Below are 23,960 nucleotides of genomic sequence, written 5' to 3' on the forward strand. Positions count from 1 at the left end.
TATTTGGTGCATTTAACAGAACCAGATGTTCTCTCTGTTTTAGCAGCTAATTGTTTATACCATGTTGGAACATCCCTTTCCTACTCTGAAGGAAGTAATCTATATGTTTTCCGACAGATATTCCACTAACAAGACTGCAGCATACCTTGGTAAAAAGGACATCACATCTTCCCCAAGTTTACTTGGAGCTTGGTTCCCTCCTCTCATATTAAAGGAAAAGCGTTCCTTTAAACTTTGCTAACTAACTTTCCTAAGCTCATGAGAAAGTGAGAAGCGATTGTGGAAAACTGATGGAGGACATGTGCTCAAGAACGCTACTGCAAAGGCTCTGGAGATGTTTAGTAACTCTGTTCAACAAAAGCAGCTCCTGGTGAACTTTTACGTATGAGCTCCTCTTACGGAAAAATCATCTATAACCTGATTAGCTTGAGTGGATTGTGATAGGCTCACCGTGCAATGACATTCTTTGTGATAAACCTCTTGTAATACAACTAACGCCACGACTAAACAGTTGAGCTTTCAATTTTAAGGATTAGTGCTTGAGCTGCAACTCACTACTGAGAAGAAAAAGAAGAGAATTCAACTTTATTGAGAGATTGCCCTTGGAGTCACACACTTCCTGTGATTTATTTTTTTTATTCCTGTATCTGGCCTATATGGCCTGCTTAGAGCATAGACCTCTTCCTGCAGGCAGACAGAAGAAAATGCAAGAATCTCAAGTACATCTTTACGTTATTTGAAAAAAACTTTTTTCACTATCTGAAGGCTCCAGAAAACAGAATAAAGCAACTAATGTGACAATTAAATAGTCATGTTTGTCTTGAACAATTATACTTCAAAAGTCTTGATAAAAGATAAAGGAACACAGAATGCATTTTTAAAGTGTCAGCTTAGAGGCCAGAATTACGACTTGTGAACAATTGCAGTTTACACTAAGTTAGCCAACAGGATAATCCAAATTTAAGGGTGCTAATGAAATTGTGTAGCTGAACAGATCATTTATAATCGGTCAGACAAATAAGGGGAGGGGAAAAAAAAAAAAGCAATGCAAAGACATTAAATAAACATTTCTTGTTATGGAATAAGAGCAAATATTTCACAAGCCTATATATGCTATGCTTCTCAAAGCACACCACATAAATTATTAAATACAGTTATCATTGACATTAGTTTCTACACAACATTCCCAAGGAATTACACAGCAGTCATGGTCTATAAGAGGCAAAGATTACTGCTAGGCAATTACAATACACACTCCTATGACACAGAATATTTGGACAGGAGTACTTTTCATTATACAGCTAAGGTACCGCTATAAATTTGATTACAGTGAGCGCTGGCTTACAAAAAGTGCCAGCAAACTATGGTAGAAACACAGTAGAGTGTCATAGTTGCCCTGGGCAGAAGATATCACAAGCAATACTCAGAGCAAATTCATACACCTCAGGTAATAACAGATATATTTTGCAGATAGTTCAAAAAACAGTATACTCAAGATAGAGAAAATGGACTTGGAATTCATAAAACAGAAACTTGAAGTGAGTAATTTTGATGATAAAAGAGATAACCAGATGTACAAGCCTACCAAAGTGAAACACTACTAGCTTCTACCAAAACCTCCAGACCAAGCACTCATATATGCTCATTTTACCTCTGTTAAACCTGCTTCTGTTTTTTTCTCTCCTATTTATTAACAGTATCATTTATTCCATGTAAGCGTTTAATAGAGAACACAAAAAATAGTCTAATAGCCATCATTTTAGAATAGTGCGATAGAAAGCACAGAGCAGTCTAGATCACCCCTGGGTAGTACACAGTGGGTCCATTTAAGCAGCATGCTTTTTAATATCTAACAATGCAAAGGTATGTGCACACAAATAAGAAAAGGAGATTACATCAGAGAACAGAGTAGCACGGGGAGGGGGGGGAAGCGGGCAGAGCAGAATAAAAAAAATGATCAGAGAATGAATAATTTTTTATGAGTTCCTAGGGTGTCACTGCAGGCAGAACTGCCATGGATGACAAGCTTATTAGCACAGCTCTGTGGCTAAGCTTATGTGGCCATATGGTTTAAAAACCACAACTGGCTTACAGCCAAGCTGTTTGGAGAGTGGGCCAAAAGAAGCTTTTATTTGTCTAGCCCAGGCTTTTAGACCTGGTTTATATTTTTGCCAAGAGGCTGAAATAGAAGACAGCCAGAGTTCGCAGAATCAATGCACCTTGGCGTACTTAGTAGTTTGTTTACAACTTTCTTCCCATCCCTTGCGTAGCTTAGGGGTTTGGTTCTCCAGAACATCCACATTCCTAGCCATCAAATATATTTGGAGATATACACACACACATATGCATACCTAGATACGAAACAGACAAAGTTGCGATCTGCAAGCATATCATACAGAACATTACACCGAGAAACGTTTCAGACGTGTCATAATGCACCGTCTGTAACAGGATGGAAGCCAGGCCCCTTACTCTTCTCCAATTCAACTGCCTTTCTTTTTCTGATTCTGTGTCATATTCTGACTGGCAGGAAACTGTGGCAAAGCATATGACAAAAATGGAAGGTAAGGAAAGATGAACTATAAAGTGGCCTCAGGTCATGCTATATATATCAGCTCCTTCACCTATAACTCTTCACTATCCAACAAGTGTCATAAATTAGAATACCTTGTTCTTGCATGACTGCAGAAAACGAGTAGAATGCTGTTTTTTCTTCCAGAAAAAGTTACGGTTTTGTGTTTGATATGAAGTATAAAAATTAATATAGGCCGTTCATATTTGTAATTTTTTAATGTGATGGAAATTCAGCACTTACAAATAATAACAGATATCCCTTCCAAAAAAAGTGCAAATGTTCAAAAATAGGTTTCCTCTATTATTGTCAGAAAAACTGCTTTTTAGGGCTACTTTGTACTACTGTGGAAAAGAAAAAGAAAATTTTATACATAGTTGTGCTTGAATTGCACTCAGCCCCACCCTGATCTTAGACTCCTCATTGTTTTCAGCCAGTGAGGCAAACTTGTCTTGTCACCTTCCAGTTATTGTAAGTTGAAGAAGCTCAGTCAAAGCAGATTTATTCTATGAAATCTTCCTCTAGTTTGTAATTTGAGACTCAAAATTACAGCCAAAAATACAGAAATATAATCTGTCACAATTTTTTCCTCAATCTGGCCATTAAGAACAGTTCAGTTTTCTTAACATGGGGAATAAGACCAGATACTTTGTAACATTAAATATGTAAATTAAAAAAAAAAAAATCAAGCATCCAATTTTTTAGCTCTATATGCATTGCACAGTAATAACTCTGAACTACATTATTTCAACATATTCAAGAATACATATAGCTTTGACAAAATTCATGTTTTGATTAGAGCTGTAGGTTTCTCAGAGCATTGTTTCAAAAGCTGACTCAGATTTTAAAACACTGTTTTCCTTTATTTAAAGTTCACTGAAAAGGTTCCTATCCAATATCATTAGCAATTTAAGGTGTCAAGAGTGATTAATTATTAAAGCGTGCTATGCCAAAACATGAAACTCTTACTCAAGTACTGGCAAACCCCCAGCAACACTAACATTTTTAATTTTAGTCACTAATACCAGCTGGTAAGAGTGGGAAAAGAAACAATACTTTCAATTTTTTACAGATCTAACTTTTCATATGTGTAACCTGAAACAATGCTGTGATATTTCTAGAATAATCTTCCGATCTCTAGTATTCCGTATATCTGTGCGTTTTGGAGCCAGCCCTGGTGTCTTTGTATTTAATAGAGCTTGACAAATTTTTCCTTCGTTGCTTGTCTCTTTGCTTTCCATGGAAGCCTCTGGCATCCACCACACTTCTGGCACCCACGCAGCTCAGCTACATGTTTCATTACGAACCCTATTCTTTTGTTTGTTTGAACATGTTGCCTTCTGATTTGGTACTTCCAGCCCTTACAAAGGGTATTGTTCCCCACATGGAACAATAAATCCTTATTCACCCCAACTATGCCACTTTTTATGGGCCTCCATATATTATACTGAAAATTTTTCAACCTTTACTACTTCTTTTGAATTCAAGTCTGCCAGTTCTGAGCATTAACTTAGAATCGTTTCTCCCATGCCACTATGTGTCAGTTTAAATTTAGGTATGTTAGACCCCATTTGCTATTTTAAAGAGCAATTATCATCTGTTGGGGAATCCTTCTGGGTTCACGGAACTGCTTGCAGTTTGCCATTGCTGTAGCCACCTCGAGTAACTCATTAGCACTGCCAAACTGTCACTCTGGTCACTTGATTTTCCAGCGCTAAGTAATTGAGAGCATGGTCTCAGCAGTAATAGATCCATGCAAGAAGTCAGTAATAACCCCCAAAAATGATTTTTGGAAATCTAAAAGGACAATAAACTTCCTTGTCTTCGTACCAGCCAACTTTGAAAAAACAACAGTTGTGCAGCATGAACTCCTCTCACAAATGCTGTGCTGAGTCATTCATCCACATATCTGACAATGTTATTCTTCAGACAAGTTTCTATTAATTTAGTTGGCTTACTTCCAAAATTAAGACCACATACTGAAATCTGAAATTCCAAGGAATCCAGCAGCAACAGTGAAGAGAAACAAGGGGAGCAGGAGGGGAAATGTTGAAGCTTTTCATTTTAAATTAACATATTGTTTAAATACATGTACAGTTAATTTTCTAGAGCTATATTGACAAGCTTACAGTTTTAAAATATACATTGGTGTACACTACAAGACAGTTTGAATATGATTTTTGGCAGGCTTTAAAAATCTTCATACAACTCAATACTCCGTACAAGAAACCACAAAAATCAGTTCAAAGTGGGAGGAACGGGATCTTGCTAAATTATAGTGCTTTGGCTTTGCAGATTGTGAGTATTTATTAAATGCCTCCCTTTTCCCCTCCAGAAAACGTCCTTTTTCACTTGCAGAGCCTAATTACACTATGCCCACAAGTTACAATATTATTAAACTTGCAATACTGCACATGAAACACAGTTACCAATAATTAAAAAAGCCCTTTAGTAGCACTCACTTAAGTGCAAAAAACACTTCTAGAAAGAGCTCTCCACCAGCGCAGCAATGCCCATTAGTTTTAAAATCAGTACAGAAGGCTTGGAGAGGAACAGCTGCTGGGTTGGGGGGCGGGGGGTGGTGCTGGTGGTGAGGTGCTGTGAAAAAAATTGACAAAATTGTGCTTTTGCTACTTTCTTCCACACTATGAGGTTAGATGGATAAAGGTCTATTTTAGCAAACATTGTTAACAGTAATCAGAAACTTTAAAGCTCAAGTATTGCAAGTTAACAGCACTTACTCATGGCCTACTTTCTCCCAGGTATGGGCACAGAACAATTAGTACTCACAGCAAAAGTCATACCACCATAGGAAACATACTTTGTTTTGTTGATGCACAGGTATGGTGCAAACATTGTTTAGCTATTGCAATTTATTTGATTAGACTATAAATAGTTGTACATTTCATGAAATTAAACTAGTAAGAATAACTACAGAGACAACAACCGATGACTTTCCACTTCTGCTTTTTCAAATAGTTATTGTAACTGAATTCTTTGCAGTTGGAGTAAACTATTAAAAACCCACAATAATGTTTGCTACTTGCCAAGACAACACAGTAAAAGCTAAAGCAGCAAATAAAAAGAACTAAAAACATTACATGGATGTGCTGAAAAGACTTTGCAATGGTCAAAGGCAAGTATGCGGCTTTGGCTTGAATGAGAAATATTTCTGTTTACATATGTTTCAGTCTTTCTCTAAAAGATAATTATTTTTAGTGTGCACATGTGAGAGGAAGCATCTTCTGCTTATAACATGAATATGTATGCAGTCTACCAGTCTAAAGACTCCCTCAACCTACCATATAGACCCTCCACATACGCTGTTCACAGAACAACAGCAAGATCAAGGCAGGTCCTTGTCTTCAAAAGTTAGTTTCGTGCCCGGGTTTAGGACAAATAATATATAAGTTCAAAGCTCACCAAGAAGTCCTCCGCTACAGAAGAGCTCCACTACTCTTAATTTGTACAAGGTGCCAAAGCAGGATGCTTTTACTTCCCTGAGGTCAGAACCACCAGTCCTCACCATCCTTTCTCCCACTGTCATCCCACTGGCCGTATTCCTCTTCCCCTAGCCTAATAATAGAGTCAGTATAGTTGCCAAATTCATGATGGCATTGCCTAATAGTCACACCTATGTGTAATTACACTTCTTAAAAGTCCATGTTATTTTTGTGTTTCAGAGAAACACGATGGTTGTGTCTTGCCTTCAAGACGTAACTGTCATAATAATCTATCTACAAAAAGCCTTATCGTGCTAGCAAGGACTGAAGCATTTATACTTCAAAAATTAAGCTTAGAAGCAGTATCATTTTGTGCTGGTTTCAGCACAAAATTTTCTTCCAATAGCTGGTATACTGCTGTGTTTTGGATTTAGTATGAGAACAATGTTAATAACACACTGATGTTTTTAGCTGTTGCTAGAGTAGTAGCAGTGCTTATACTAAGTCAAGGACATTTCAGCTCCCCACACTCTGCCACTGGGGAGGTGCACAGGAAGCTGGGAGGGGGCACGGCCAGGACAGCTGGCCCAGACTCGCCAAAGAGATATTCCATACCACGTAACGTCATGCCCAGTATATAAACTAGAGTTGGCTGGTGGCAGGAATCGCTGCTTTGATCGACAGGCTATCAATGACCAGGTGGTGAGCAACGGTTGCATTGCACATCACTTATTTTTGTCTATTCCATTATTATTATTCCCTCTTTCTTTGCTGCCCTATTAAACTGTTTTTATCTCAACCTGTGAGGTTTTTTTTTTCTCCAGTCCTCTCCCCCATCCCACCTGGGGAGGGAGGGGTGAGCAGGCAACTGCGTGATGCTTAGTTGCCAGCTAGGGCTAAACCACAACACATTTAAAAACAACTCTCCCCTTCTGTGTCAGGAGAGCTATACTGTCTGCAACCTATACAATGTTAAGCACCAGTGAGCCATAGCACTGGAACCTGCTGTTCCCCACAGTGAGGTACTTAAAGTCTCTATCCCATAACAGACACTTGCAATATATGCAAAGTACCATAATGGCACCAATTAATTCATAGAAGGGGAAGTGTTCAAAATCAAACAGCTGGCTAATGAAATATGCTATAACTTACTGCTATTAAGACAATCAGAAACTTGTATTTTTGACAAATCGAGACCTGGAAGCAAGAAGAAAAGATTATCATGGGAAACCGTAGATAGTTATGATGGATGACAGTGAACTGAAGGTCTGTCTGGATTTCTGAAGGTTGTGAGGAGATTCATGGGACACAGAGCTAGAGGTTACCTATTCTCCACTAATTTCATTCACAATTACCTGAAAAGTAGTCAACCATTTGCAATCAATGTTTGTTTTTTGTTTGTTTTTTGTTTGTTTTTTTTTTAAATAAGAACCAGAAATAAAGAAGATAAGGAAACTTCTTTGTCCTTTCATGAGGAAAATAGGATCAACTATTTGACTTCTCCTCCCAAAAGGCAAAACCAGATCACCCTTTTATTCCTCTATGAAAAAGAAGGCATTTGTTGAATTCAAACATCAGATCTAGTGATTTGAGGACACTATTACAGAAACAAGGATTTGTTTCTAAAAAACAAAAGGAGATTATGGATTCAGGAAAGGGTAGCTTATGAGACAGAACTGCTTGCAGATATGCTGCTCTTTAGTATTCTGTAAAGCAACTCATCAGAAAGAGACCCAATACTTATTTTGATTTGCCACCAAGATCAATAATAGTGAAGACATTTCTAAGGAAATCACCGCAGCAATAAGATCTTATACTTGATGACCATGATGAGAAAGTGATCTGCATTTAGACTGACTCTGGCAGTTTTATTTTCAAATTCAACAGTTGTCCTGTATCACACTGAATAGTGCCTGCAGTTACTTATGCAACATCCACAGAACTCCTGCTTCAGGATTTCACAAGTCAGTACATCTACTGCTTTTTCTGTGAATCCATGCAATATCATTAAGAGCTCAAGCCTCGTAATTTTTTATACCACTTCTGATTCCAATGAAACTAGATTAAGCATTTTAATTTTCAAAATGTCATGTGCCATTTTGTTGTCCTCCAAGAAAACAACAAAAATGGGATTGCATTAAACAGTTCTTCAAATCTGATATTAAATTGCACAATTATCAGTCATCTGAATTAATAAAAAAAATTTGGTTTTCGAGAAAAGAGATGAAAACAGAAACCCAAATTAATCCTGAAGTTCACCCAAACTACCTTGGTTTCAAGCACCCAATTCATGTTTAAAGTCCAATAACTAACTATATAATAATTATCTAGTAACATTTTTAATGTTACCTTGGGTAGACAAGAAATGCAGCAAGATCAACGTAGATGTTTTATTTTCAAAATCATTTTTGTATTCACAACTGCTGTCTCTTAGCAACTTCCAAATATAGTTGAGGATTTGATAAGTGCTCTATTTAGGCTGTTTTGGGAACTGTTTCCACTTCAAACTATCTTTTCCAAACATTGAACAAAATAAGTTCCTGTTAAAATCAAAATAATGTATTGATTTTGTCTCAGCTATAGAAATCAGTTAAATTTTCAGCTTTCTGTTTGGAAAACAGAAGCTATTTGAATACAAAGATTGCTGTCAAACAGTTTAATTCTTCATTTTTCGGCAAAACTGAAGGTGACGACAGTTCACAGGACTGCTCTTCAGTCAGTATTCATCCAGCCCTATGTCCCGCTTGGACGTTGAAAAAGTCTTGCCTCACTACACTAGATTTCTGCAGTGTGCCTCTCCTACTAGAACTTTTTGCCCCGTATTTGTTCTATACTGATAACAACCTGGGCATTATTTAAGCATCTCCTGTGCAACATTTAGAGGTGCAAACAATGGTTACATCCATGAAGGAGAAAGCCTGAAAAGGGAGCATGACTGGTACAGATTAACAAGTTTTTTTAAGGAATGGAAATAAATTCCTGAGCACTGTAGACAGCTTCAGCTACCTTCATGACTGCAGAGAGTATCTTTTGTTCCTTGTACAGGATTTTTCCCCCCCCTTACGGTTTTTGTTTCCTGCTTATCGAATGAGGCATCAATGAGTTCAAAAAGTTTAAGGCAGGGCAGTATTTAATGCAACAAAACTACATCTTTATTATGAAGCAATGACATGCTTAATTTATTCTCATTCAGCAAGGAATCTACAAAAGCCATAGAAACCATCACCTTAATTTACTGTTATTTTCTATACATAAAATAAGCAAGAAATACCACACTACATGACAGAGGGTTATCACCTATAAGCCTTTCAGCTGATTTACTGTTTTATGCTAACGTCACTAAGCACAAAAATACACTCTACTTACCAAATAAATTGCTTGAATGTCCTTGTTTAGATATGGGTTTCAGTTCATTTAATCCCCATGCGTAACGCTTATAATTATCCCAGGCATGTTTCATCATCTGTAGGGAAACGAAAGCAGGATTATAATGTTGATTTAGCAAGAAGCCACAGCAAATACCAACTTGAGAACATTCTCAATATTAAACATATTTAATTCGATGCTTAATTAAATTCATGCTGTATGCATTAGAACTATGAAACACTCAATACAGAAATAAGAGTGGCCATAACTGTGTTCCAGGTGGTAGTGGTATGGTTACTCTAAGAAACATGTTACATTTCTAATGAATATATTGCATTTTTTATACAACAATATTTCATGTCATGTCAATTCCATGTCTGTCCATTCCGTCTCTACTGCTACCCACACACCTATGATCAAGACATACTAAAAAATAATTAATTTTTAGGAAGGGAATTTATTATATATTAATTCAAAGAATATTTTCTTTCCCCTAAGCATACATCTCTGAAACTGAGTGGAGTAAACTTTTTTTTACAAGTTTTTTTCGCCCTAGAATGGGAATTTTTAAGGTGAAAATTAAGCTTACAGTAGTTTTCAGATTCTGGCAGAGACTGCTTTGCATAAAACTAGCTGGTTCAAGCTCACTATGGATAACAGAAGAAAGCTAAAGTGGGCAGGCAGAACACCTAGGAGAGGTTTTGAGGTTATGATGATATAATCTTCTGTGACTGTAAATGCTACTGTATGCATCTGTAGCTACTTTCACATGTCATTTTGCATAAATAGCTGAGAACTTTTACAACTAAACGTATCACTACAAAAATGTATTTTGCATAAAGAGGTGCACCATGACTAAATTCTGCTTTGGGAAACTACCTGAGGAAACCCAGCACAGCAGCTCTGTGGTAAGAGCAGAGGACATCCACATAAGAAGCCGGGGCAGCGGATTGACTCAAGGACACCTCACACTCTTCTACCACCGCGATCAGCCAGACCTAGCCCAAACTGCGCTTTTTGGAGGTGGCCCAGGTACACAGCCAGGAGCCCACTTGTCTCTCCCCAAGCACGCAGTGAGGACAACGCACACAGCTCTCAGGCCTGGAGAAAGACCACTGCCACTCCAGCAGGTCCAACACCTCCCTTTACCAACCACCACCTTCAAAGCCTGCTCAGGAAGAGTACTTCCTTAAGGGCCACCACAAGCAGCCTGACTTTACATGTCAGAAGGAAAGATTTTGCCTCCACGTTGTCCCTCCTCCCCTCTTCCACAAGGCAGAGCAGCGCTGGGAATGCCAGAGGTCATCTTCTATACAAAAAGTGACATTTTCAGACCTTTTCAAAGATATTGCTTCAGGCTGCCAGCTGACAACACCGCTCTGCCCTTGCTTTCAAACCTCTTCTTGAGGCCATGTGTGTCAAGCATAATTCTGTTAAATAACAGTTATAATCCTAAATTTAAAAGCAACAGCCTTGGGACACACTGATAATAGTAATCCTGCATTTCCTTCCTTCCTCTTTCCTTTGCTCAAATCACATAGAAAAACTATGTCAATTAAAAATCTGCATTAAGCCAGACTATAGCAAATGACAACAGATTTTCCAGAGTATTGCTACACTTGTGAGAATAAATGTTTCTTTGCTATTTATGAAAGGATAAATAGGCATCTACCCTGCAGGAAAATTCAGGTATGTCAGTTTACTCTAGAGTTCTTACAGGTCCAGCTTTACAAATGCAAAAATTGGCATCTGCATTTAATACATGAACATTTTCAACCAGAAGGTTAGCCTGGTGTCAGATCTCAGCTGAAAGGCAGCGACTAAGAGACTCTGTGGAAATGGTCTCAGGATGGCACGGATATGCCGGATGGCAGGAGCAGTGTCCCTTGCTCGCTTCATTGCAAAATGGTTTAGGAGCTCCCCAAGGACAGGGCATTTTGTCCCAACGCAGAACTTGCAATAGGCAGCCAAGTGGTAGACTTTATGTCTACGGGGCGTTCCCAATCACTGGCTACAGGGATCAAGATCATATGAAAGTGATCATTTGGCCACAGCATATTTTCTAATTTACCAATTGAAGTCTTCCGGTAATTTTGCATATTATACAAGAAAGATTTATTCTGCCCTGTCATCATGTGCCAGACCTGCAAGCTCAGCTTTAGATATTAACATACAAATTCTCAAAGATTTCAGCAGGCTGCACTGAACCTGACATTTTCTATGCTTCGTTAAAGCTTATTTTCTCATAAAATCACAGCATAATCTCTTGATTTGTTTAATATTAATCTAGGAACACAACACAGAAGAGGTCTTTTTTTTTTTTTAAACTAAACTTGTAATTAAGTGGTCTGAATCAAAGTGCCTAAAGATGCTGTATTATAACAAAATTACAGTTGCTTAAGCCAGCACTGCTTTAGTCCTTCCCTTTTCACCTCCCTTTTCTCCTAGCACATCCCTGCTCCTTCTCTTGCAAGAGAGATGAAGTGCTCATCTATCCCCACACAAAGTTAGTTCAGGAAACAGGAACTTTTACAAGTGGAATTTTTTTTTTGCAGATCATTTTTAGCCTGTCTCATTCTCCAAGTCAGATTGCCATGAGTATCAGAGTTACCATGCGGGAAAGGCAGGAACAGCTCCAGACCCAGTTCAGTTTAGCCCAAATAGTCACAAAGCGCATGATGCTACAAGATGTCCCACGGGTACTCAGTTGCCTTTAATTTTTCCAACTGATTGACTTTTTGATCATATTGCATTTTAAATGCATGCGTGAGTTCCTAACAAAAACCACTCCGATTACCCTGTTGTTAGTCAACCCTGAGATAGTAAGACAGGAAGCTAACCCACACAGTAGACACTACTTTCTAAGAATATTTATTATTGCATGCTAATGAACAACTGGTTGGTTTTGTTCCAAAATGTCCTCACATTATGCTGAGTCTAACTACTCAGGTACATTTGTCTAATTGCTTCTTAGGAAATAATGCGTAAATACAAAAAGCCAAGCAGACAAAAACAGTAATTTGAAAAAAACTCCAAAACTTTAAGAAATATTTCCATGGGAAAAAACCCCACCAGAGTCTACTGAGCAAGAGATCCAATCCATCTCTTTTGTCTAATCAAAGTGTTAATTTAGAACTCTTCCGGAAAGTCTAGATTTAGATAAAAACGTCAAGCTTAGTAAGTTTCCTCCTAAGAAAATGCGCCTTTAGAACATCCTTGCTTTAGACATTTGAAAGTTTATGGACATAACACTGAAAGCAAAATGCAATTCCAAAAGCAGCTGATGAGCCCTCTAGTGTTTCAAAAGGACAGGAGTTATTCCAACTAAACATAAACCTGAATTTATCAAAAAGTTACTAGGACTCAGTGTTACTGTACTTACTGGGCAAATAGCACATAGATATAGTAGCCTAAAAAAACTACCTTAATCAACACTGCCTGCTGGACAAGTGAGTTTGGGTTTCTAACCTAGCAAGAAGTCACAATTTCTGTAATTCAATACATCAGAAATACTCTAAATGCTTTTCACCCTGTGGAAATTTTAAAACTGTATTATGTTTCCCACTAAACAAATTTCCTATTTATTAATAGCTTTATTTTCTACATAAGAATGAAAAAGTTCTAAAATATTGACTTGGAATTTTAATAGAACCAACCCACTGATAATTATTCTTTGCTTAGGCAAAACTAGCACTGGTAGTTCAGGAATGCATTTTAACAGTTCTTTTGAGAAATCCATCTGTCTTTGCAGTCTTCACCTTTCTGTTTGGATGAGAAATTCCCAAATCTGTATCTCTGGATTTTTGTAATCCACACAGGCCCTTTTGATCACATCTCTGACTACTTGTACAAGTATTATTGATCACTTAAAGTCTAAATAAAGATCACAGTTACCGAGAACTTCTGTATTTCAACAGAATATTATAGATCTTGTTAAAAAGAGAAATTCCTAATGATGAAGAGTCTAACAGTTTTTGACCAGAGGATTCCAGATACTCCTCTACAGTGTAACTAATAAAATTATTTCACCCGAGTGCGTTCAAATAATTCCTTATTAGTCCTCCAGGATGTCATAGGCAGAGTTACATTTGCACAGACGTATTCCTCAGTCCTTCTAGTTTTACTAAGATATGTTCATTGAGCCTCAAACTCTAGAAGAGCCTGACAGCTCACTGGGAAGCACCGTGTCTACATTAGCAAAGTCCATTTCTGATGGAGCTCTACCTCAGGTCACTCACAATCAGAAGAGGCAGCCGAAGGCTTGACTAGCTAGCACTGTTTCACTAGTAAGCTGGCTGCTTTTACATCTTCAGAAAAAATTGGGGCACTGTTTTTGACTTATGATGTCAGAAAATGCCAAAATACTAAGCTACCCTTGTTGAAGAATAACTAAGTGTGCTATTGTAATTGATATCAGCAAAGTCATTTAGAAGAAAAAGGTGAAGGTCCGGCATAGTCCACAAAAGGACCTGTGCATTTCTTTCTTTAACTCTAAAGGAATAATTTTGAAATACATAATTTTAAAAACTTTGTCAACCCACTGAACACTAAAAAAAGTAAAGTAAAATTAAAAAAAAAAAAAATCAGATTTGTTCTCCAGAAGCAGAAACAAAGACCTTTTCTACAGCTATAATGCTGGCCAATCAAAAGATGATGATAACACACTCCCATTTGTTGGTATTTTAGTTACTGCCATCTTCCAAAGCATTCTAACACACTGTCTACAGAAGACACATAAGCCACTCAAAGTGTGCAAAATATAGTTCTATTCAAACAGGAGTTACCCAAGAGTTCAGGCACAAAATGTTGCCAGAAAACAAGAGTGACGCTGAATCAGCACAGTAATAGTGGTATTTAGATGCAAACTACTGCAGTATCACGTGGAGTGAAAATAATAAGAACTTAATAAGGTTTATTTTTAGCAGTTACATACAAGCTGGGGAAATGTCAAAGAGGACATCAGGAAAAGAATTCAAGCACCTTCTATAACCAGGGTATTAAGGGAAAAAAAATTCATTGTATGAAATAGTACCATTGTGACCTTCAACAGAGCCATTTAAACCATGCCAAGACAAGGGAAGAAGGCAGAAGACTAACGACTGGAAGCCCAAGAAATTAAGATACAAGTTAAAAAACAAAAATCAAAACCAAAACTCTGAAGAAAACATAACAGTTTGCATGTCTAATCTCTACTAAACTCTTACCGCTAGAATAATCTTCTCTTTCTCAGTTTACACTGAACTTTTTACACATTTAAGTTATTTTCACTTTTTAAACTTCTCCTTACCAGAACTACATGTTCACCCAGTCTAGTCTCCCCAAATCTTCTCTTCTCTCTGCTGCTGTAACTAACATTCTTCCACAGTATCAGCACGGGAAATGAAGAAACTCCCTAGAATCAGTAAGAAACCTCTATACACATTCCACTTAAATGTTCCTCCTGTACAAACCAGCTTGCATGGTTGATGACTGTACTGGGTCTGGGCAGGATGGAGTTCACACCCTTCACAGCAGCCCATACGGTGTTTTGAATTTGTCGCTGAAATAACGTTGATAACACAGCGATGTTTGGCTATTGCTGAAAGTGCTTGTACAACATCAAGGCTTGCTCTTTTTCCAACTCCTGCCCCTTTCCCACTCCCCCCAACAAGTAAGATGGGGAGGTGGCCAAGAGGTTGGGAGGGGACACAGCTGGGACAGCAGAATATTCCCTACCATGTAACATCATGTTCAGCAATAAAAAGTGGGGCAGAGGAGGAAGGAGAGGTTTTCCAAGGTGGCTGTTGTGCAGAGACTGAGCATCAGTCTGTTGGTGGGAAGCGGTGAGTGATTGTCTTCATATCACTTGTCCCTGCCCCCTCCCTCCTTCACCTAATAAATGGTCTTTATCTACCTAAACCCAACAGTTTTCTCGCTTTCATTCTTCCTGTTCTCTCCTGCAGACCACTCAACAGCTGTGTGGGTGCTTGGCTGCTGGCCCAGGTGAACTCACCACAATGTCTCATAGTATCTCCAGTGAGGGAAGTTTGTGACCACAACACAACCACTAGCTGGTTTCTTTGCTCTGATGACAATATTACATTAACCATTAGCAAAAACTCAAGTTTTAGAAAGCCTTACTTTCTTACTTTCCATTCCCATTGTTAACCAACAACTGAATCTAAACGAGACTCGGTGAATCAGAATCACAGAAGGGTTGAGGTTAGAAGCGACTCTGGAGATCATCTTGCTCAATCCCCATTGAAAGACCTATTCTCAACTGTTTTCACAGTCCTCAAGTACCAGCCAAATTGCAGTACAGCTGAAAAACTTCTCAATCATTCCCGAAATCTGTTATTAGGAAATGTAACAGTACTTTTGAAGGTACTGTCACCAATCAGGACTTGTCTGTGAAAAACTGTATGATCTCCTTCAGCTGCTTCACTATCAGTTTTCATAAAATCATGCTGCATATGTAAGAGCTCTGTTTAACATGCTCTTATGGAATCTACCGATTATCACAGTGAGTAATTTTTGGAAATACACAGCCAGTCTTTTTTATTTTGGTTATTAAAAACATTACATTTGTGTTTCATCATCTTCATAATGGTATTTAGTGTAATACTGCACTTCTAAAGAAATGCAAGTTATTAACTGAGTTTATGTATTTTGTCTTGAATAATTTGCATCTTGGAAACATGACACAATAGGTGAATTTTTCTCTAGATCTCAAGCCATAACACTTTTTTCCTAGGATTAGGAAGCACAACTACATTGTTAAATCATTTGACCATATCCTTTGTTTCAGAGCATGGCCTTTGTTACTTTTGTCATTATTCACTATTATTGCTTTGCTTGTACTTCAAACGCTTTACTTCAATCTCTTCTTGCAGCTCTGCATGTAATCGTAACACATTTTGATATCTTTTCCATATGGAAGTATTTTGATCACTAACAACTGCCTTGAATTGCCTTAAAAAATTAAATTGGATTTTTAAATAAATTTTTATTGGTATTCTCAGCTTTTTACGCTGTTCATACTTGTTCTATAGTGGAAATAATAGGTAAAGATGTAGGGTATTCTAGTGCAGTTACTTCTTCGCTAATTAGTTCATAACTTTATCTAAGCAGACACACAGATATAATTAAGAGTGACATGTCTGGTTTTGTTTTTTTTCCAGTTACACTGTGTACTGTTAATGATGACAACATTAGCTTTAAGCAACTTTTCATAAAACAAAACTTGAAGTTAACTTCTTGACTGACGATCAAGGTTGACTCACTAGGAAACTAGATAAAACTGGTTTATATTCAGATCAGGTTTTCTATAGGTAGAACTGTGTCTGGAGTTTGGTTTCAAATTTAAAATTAGCAATTATAGCCAACACAATTTTACCCCAAGCTCTTCATTCTTCATTACTATTTCTTATTCCAGAAACAAAGCTGAACTGCTCCCCCCTCAAATATCCAAAGAAGGTTCACCTCATTGGATACCGTTTACTTTTTTCCTTCAGTCTGACATAAAAAGATACAAATGACAACCTACTCCCTTTCTCTACTGGCAACAGAAATTTGTTTTTCTCCTTCAAGACATGTAAAATAAATCCTGTCAGTATGAACCTTCAGACATGTATATAACCACTTCTTATCTGTCAGCAGGAATATTATTGCAAATCGGGAGCTTGACAGATTTCTGGTGTTTATAACCTCATTTCCTAATGGCATCATCCCGAGTTAAAAGCAAGCTACACACTGTCAATATTTGTTTAACAGTCACTGCCAAAGTGCCACGATCTCTAATTTAGCAGGTGAATGACAGCCATGCTCCGAAGCCCACGCAGGCTGGAGGAGTTCCGGCCAGTGCTTCCTGATGGGACTTCCACTTAGCCAAGTAAACCCCCGAGGGAGACTTTTGTATTAGTTAACGGTCCAGTAACAAGGATTCCCAGTTGCTGTTTTCCACTAAGCAGCTGCTAGAGATTTTGGGAACATTTAGGCACTCGCCATTTAGCTCACGGCTTTCTTTTGCACTGTGATAGGAAGGAAGAACCCTTGTTCGTCCCAAAGCGCTACCCGCAGCATGGGGCATGCCGCACACCAAGTGGGGGACATGCCTACAACTCTTAAAATGACAATAGAGCTAAGGTAGCAAAACTGATTTACAGGATTCTCCATTAAAATTAAACATGCACATCACATCATGAAATATTTTATATGGTTCTGTATCTAATGCTCTGTATTAAAGGGGTATGCGAGCAAACTCCTGTTACTCCTCAGCATTTCAGGATGCTACAAATAATTCATTTCTTACCCACAGCAACAAATTAAAAGCAAAAATCTGATATCTGCATATAAAAAAGGAGGAAAATAAAAACATTACGGACTATTCTGAGGATTAATTCATCATTTGTATTGCAAAGCACTTCAAAATCCTCAAACGGAAAGCCTGACAGAAATGCTAAGTATTATTCCCACATGTGCTACATTAAGTTACAGATCAGCTTCTATTCTTATATTTTCTACTCCTCACAGTAGCTTGTAAGGCTCTTTAGTAGTGTATTAAACTATCCAACTAATATTCATCATATGCTGTTCTGGGCATCATTTGTTAACCAGGGACAGATGCTGCACGATGCTTCATTCTGTTACACATTTTAAAAGGCATAGATTATCCTATTAATTCTGTAATAAGAATTCTAATTAAAAGGTAACTAAAGAGAAGAAAAAATTTGCAGGTCAGGTATTTCCTACACTTATTCTATTACGGCCTTTTTTTTTAAATGCACAAGCACACAGGAAAAATAAGACTATTTTGTGTAAAAAATAATTAATAGGAACAGGAGCCCTGTTGCTTTGATATGTCTGCATCAAAAAAAAAAAAGGGAGCTCATTTGAAAATGATTGTACAACATACCAAATTACTCAATGATAACAAGCTACGTTTTACTCATTTGTCAGGCATATCCCTTTGCTGAACAGTATAGCACTTCTGAAAGTACAAATTCACTTAAAAACTAGAGATATCAGAATACTTTACAGTTAGTTGCTAATGAAAGCTGGGCCATAGTGCTTTAACTATTGCACAGTTCATTTTAGTCAAAGTCACAGGGTGATAAGGCAGAGAAACTTGAAGGAAGACCAGAGTTCACCTCCATACTCCAGATACTGCCTTGTACTGAATGTATCTACAGTTTGCTTCTTACCTGGTCAATCCAACGCCACAGATATGAGAAAAACATACTATTTGGTGCAGCACAGAAGCATTCTAGATAAGAGAGATCCTTCCCTTGGTTAAACAAAAACGAGGAAGGCAAGAGCAATGCATGACCCTCCCCACAAAGAACACTGTCTTTGCACTTTACGAAGCCAAAGGTCTGGCTGATTGCAGCCAAATGAAATTATCAATTTCAGGGAAAGAGAAATAGCACGGTTCAAAAATCTTGCCCACTCAGTATTGTCTTTTCTTTTCCTGCTCTACTTAGGACTTGCTACAGTTTCCAAGAACTCACGAGCTGAACAGTGTGAACAGCTAGGCTCCTGCAACTGCACGGCTCAATCGTGCTTTTGTTCTCTATTTTTCCTACTGCTCTTTAAACAGTTATTTGATAAGGTTTGCTTCTAATTAGATTATAAATTATTCATGGCACGGACTGTATCTCCTACCTGTTTGTTGGCTACCCGGCACTACTTTGCCATGCTGCTACTGAAGTTCCCCATCTCAGCAGGGGTAATGCAAATAAAAAATAAGCACAGTGCTATGCATTACAACACATTCAGATGAAGTGATTAACATCCAGGCAATTCACATTGTTGTTTCAGAGCACAATTAAAAACCAGAAAAAGGAAGTAAGGTGCATTTAAAGAACCTGTTCATTTTTCTTTCCCACATTTTGTACTCGCAATCTCCCCTCCCATGCTTGTAAGTTTTACTCTTCCACTAACTTTTCACTCTTCCGCTAACTTTTGTCCACCCCATTATATGGAAAGTGCCAGTATATCCAGGCCTAATCCAGGATGCCTTTCAAAACAAAACCCCCCAAAACCACAACAACCCACCAAAAGTTTCTCCCTTTTGCAGAATAAGTCTACATTCATCCCACAATCTTTCTTCCCTACCAGGGCACCCGTCAGAAACTGGGAGGGACAAGAAAATATCCTTGCTAGTAAGAAGTTTTAGTTGTGACAGGCATGCCAGACTGGCACTGAAAGGCAAAATTTCAGATGTATTTTCTATAATTTCTTTAATTGTATTTTCTTTTATATAATTGCATTGTTTTGAGGCAATTATTTTAAAACATTTTCCTCATAGTATTTTTTTTTTCTTAAGGAAAAAAATTAGTGAGCCATACATTATATAGTAGATTAGGGACTATCACCAACTTAGTTACATAGCTAATAACAGCAAGTAAAAACACAGACCACTTACAAAAACTATTAGGTATTAATGAATGAGAAACTTACTTAGCTTGACATTGTCACTGAATTCACAAAGCGCAGGACACTGAGCTTTCCAAAATACTAGGTGCTGGCAATAAATACTTTCCTGATCCTCAGCCCATCCGCTTTTGACAAGAGGCCAGGCCAGACCCAACCAGGCCATATCAAATCCTTACCCATGTGCCACTAGTTGTCAGCTGTTAGTATTTTTCTCCTCTTCCCCTGCACCAAATGAGTTCTTCCTTTCCCCTGCCCTCTCCAGCATCCAGTTGAAAAAGCTGCAGTACTCCACTGCTAAAGCTCATTGTTGTGGCCATGGTGAAACTGCATTTTCAGAAGTCAGAAACCCTGTTCACTGAAAAGTATTTATGCAGTTGCTGCGTGGATCGAGGGCTAAGTCTGCATCATTACCGCTCCCCTCAGAGAAGTATCTTCAGCCTATATAGCCTAGAATTAGAGCAAAAGGACAGGACTGTTTCCCAGCAGCTGAAAACCAGGTACACAGAGGTCAAAAGCAGATGATACTAATTTATGACTTTTTTTTTTTTTCCTTCACCTTTTAACACCTTTATCAGTGGCCCGGAGAATGTGATGCAGTGCACTCTTACCAAGGTGCAGGTGACACCAAGTTGGGATGGGGAAGGGAAATCCCATCTGAGAGTCAGGGCTGCCATTCACAGAGGCCAGGACAGGCTGGAGGAACAGGCCAACGGGAACTTCATGAAATTCAGTGGGGACAAACGCAAAGTCCCCAACCCTCGGTGACAGTACAGGCTGGGGAGCAGCTCTGCGGGGAAGGCGCTGGGGCTCTGGTGCAGAGCTGTGCACCTGCCAGCAGCGCCCGGCCGGCGGGACCACGGCCTGTCCATCGAGGGATGGGGTTATCCCCCTGTTCTCAGCGCTCAGGAGACCACATCTAGATAGTGTGTCCAGTTCTGGGCCCCCCAGTACAGGAAAGCTATCAATGAACTGGTGTGAGTCCAGCAGGGGCGGCCCAAGCTGGCCATGGCTGGAGCAGTTGCCCTGTCAGGAGAGGCTGAGGGATGGGGCTGGCTCAGCCTGGGGAGAGATGGCTCCGGGGGGCCGGCAGCAGCCCCCAGTACCTGCAGGGAGGTGGTGGAGGAGAGGGGGCCAGAGAGACAAGGGGCACGGGCTGGGCCAGGCAAGAGGGGCTGAGACAGGACCTGTGGAAAAGGCTTTTTCCCTGGGGCAGCGAGGCAGAGGCACCGGCTGCCCAGGGAGGCTGCGCCAGCTCCATCCGGGGGTTTCCAGCCCCGAGGGGACTCAGCCCTGAGCCGCCCGGGCTGACCTCGGCGCTGAGCCTGCTGCCGCATGGCCGGGCCGGGGACCCCCTTGGACCTCCAGACCCGAGTTACCCTGCAATCCCCTTAAATTCAGTATGGATTGCACATATTTACCTAAATTTTAGAGAGCAAGTAAATTGACCTGCTTCTCCCCATAGACAACAAGAACACAACGCAAATTCCAGCCCAAGATTGTGGCTATTTAAAATATTCTAGTTGAGAATTATGAGTTGCTGAAAGGTTTTTCCTAGCCTTTAGAAATGTTTTGAGGTATTTCCTATATTGAATAAACTACTTCAGCTATACAAAACACTGCCAGCTCATTTCTGAACAGGACACTAAGAGCTATCTTCTTACAGCCTTAGTATAGAAAGATTCAAGAATGACAGTTAAGATAATCAGACCCTGACGAAACATGGTGAAGATCCAGTGTCATGTACAAATTCGTGATTTCTGCCCATTTCACATTTACATTAACTTATCTTGGCCAGGACTGATCAAACAGCTTACCCAGGGCCACATTTGATTTCAGAAGAAAATTATTTTAAGAAAGATTTATTTCTGCAGCCCTCAAACTACCTGCAGGAAACATGGGCTGTATTGGAGCAACTTTTCTGAGGTGAAAATTTGTTGTTGTAAATTAGGCGTCACATCTCTGTACAAACAGTGAAAGAACCACCACAACAGAAAACACGCATCAGTTATTTTCCTTCAGCAGTTTCATCACAGCATTCAAAATTGACATCATAAACCTAAACATTACTATTCTTTGTGCAGCATTTGTTTTCCTCTTGAAACATTTATGTGATTACCTGGCCTGTGGATCCTGACACACCCAGTGCTAGTAAAGTTCCCAAAACACATGACACGGACCTTACAACAACCTGCAAAAAAGTAGTAAGACCCTTACCCTCATACACAACAGATGAAACGTACCTACTGATATCTATAATTTCCTTCATTCAAGCTGGAGTTAAGGATGACAGCTTGGAAATGACACCTTTATACTGAGAAGTATATATATGCCGTGAATCCTTTTGTGGAGGGAGGCAATTTAAAAACAACCTTAAAGACCTATACAAATCTGCTTTTATGTACTAGAAGTAATTTAACCCTTAGGTAGCATCTCTTCCAGTGCTATAAATAACATATTAATGCTTTACACAATATTTTTCGTATACATTCAAATGCTCCTCAGCAAGAAGCCTTTATAAATGAGATAGCAAATTGTAGTACTGTTAATATTTCAGCAGCTGTACATGGATTTGAGAAGAGCTGTCACAGGCTTATGGAGAATGTCTGTGCTCATGCTGTCATGACAGGCAGAAGAAATCAGATGCTCAGTTATACAAGGAAATTAATTGAAAACCATAAAACTGATATGCAATTAAAACAGCCAAGATGAATACTACTGGTCTGTTCCAATCACCTCCTGGCAGTAGAGAACACAGAAGAAATAGAAAGATTTCAATTAAGAGGCATGGAGATATTTTCCTCAATGGAAAGGCCGAAAAATTAGCTCTACTTATTTGGAAATGGACAAAAAGAGGACAAGATAAAAGTAAAGATATACAGAAAGTAAGGGCTCCTCCTGAACATCTTTGTACAATGAGAAAAGGAGAAAATTAAACACAAATGCTTGTTTTGTTACTGAAAAGGCAAACACTCAGGAATCATTGCCAGAAGATACAGACAGTGACAACTTAATGGGATACAGAAGGATTTGAGAAAGCGGATGGTCATATTGGCCCAAATTTCATACTGCACTTCCTAAACTGTTAATAAAAAGTGCTTCAAATGCCTTATAGCTTTCACAGCACAAATGGAGCATAATTCCAGTTTGTACTATCTGTAACACAGCTAATGGCATGATGACTTTCATGCAGTGTAGTATTATCAGGAGGTGACACCTTCCACCCCACCCACCCAGCAGAGACTTCCCACAACAGGCAAAGATTTTAGCTTTGCACTGCCATCTAAACTTACCAGTTTCTCAGCATATATGGTGCCTCACACAAATACATAAAGCATCATAAAAAAATATAGAAGATTGGCTGCTTGTTCATAACACAATGCAGTCAAACAACTAACCAAAATTTCTAAGCAGGAATGGGGAAACCAGCTATAGAGTTAACAGACCTGCAAGCCTGGAGAAAGGAAAGACTGAGGATGGGACTTGTTTTCTAGCGTACACTACTCCTTTCTTTTTATTCTCTTGCTTTTTTTCAGGTGGGTATGTAAAAGCACGCACGTTTCCCAGGTCAGCTCTGTTGATTCCTCACTTTACTTGAAGTTCCTCAAAGAAGATCAATCAAAGTATTTATTGTACTTAAAATGACAATACAGAAGAGACAAAGTCTTTGCTCTCCCTCAAACTGTTTTGGATAGTTCAGCCTGAACTATCCAAATAATGTAGGAAGTTTGCTGCAGCTGTTTCTAAGAAATACTTCAACGATAAGCACAACTGTGTGGCAAAAGTGAAAACAAAACATCCAAATCATCATAATAATTTCAAAAAAATAATACCTACGTCAAGTCACTGAGTTACAAAGTATCTGGTTGAATAGAGCTGGTGGAGAAGTTCCCTGTTGAAAATCCAACTGTCCATGTTTAAAATCCAGCTCTCCCTCACCCCACTAAAACCAACCAACCAAACAAAAACCCAAAACCCCATCAACTTCACTTGCTGTGGATAGAGAGCCAAATTTGACAAGTCCCTTCCAGGCAGGCTGATGGGTGGGAAGCAGAGCAGACAGGGACTGAGCTTTCCCAGCGGCCTGCTTGACAAGACCTGTCAATTTTCATTTCTGGTTTACTGGCTGCCCATGAGCAAATTTTGTAAATTCTGAAGATTCTATT

General features: G+C 38.9%; 1 protein-coding gene across 1 annotated transcript in view; it reads right to left on the reverse strand.

The window, feature by feature from the left end:
* The window catches only part of MAN1A1 (mannosidase alpha class 1A member 1), a gene marked incomplete at both ends in the record, with an annotated part of 150,414 nt that overhangs the window by 103,370 nt on the left and 23,084 nt on the right, over window positions 1-23,960 (reverse strand). The window contains one exon of the mRNA XM_081998198.1: window positions 9,382-9,478. Within this exon, the coding sequence (XP_081854324.1) occupies window positions 9,382-9,478 (97 nt within the window). The remainder of the gene's footprint in view (window positions 1-9,381; window positions 9,479-23,960) is intronic.

The sequence above is a fragment of the Phaethon aethereus genome (genome assembly GCF_964289735.1).
Source record: "Phaethon aethereus genome assembly, chromosome: 3".
Classification (NCBI taxonomy): domain Eukaryota; kingdom Metazoa; phylum Chordata; class Aves; order Phaethontiformes; family Phaethontidae; genus Phaethon; species Phaethon aethereus.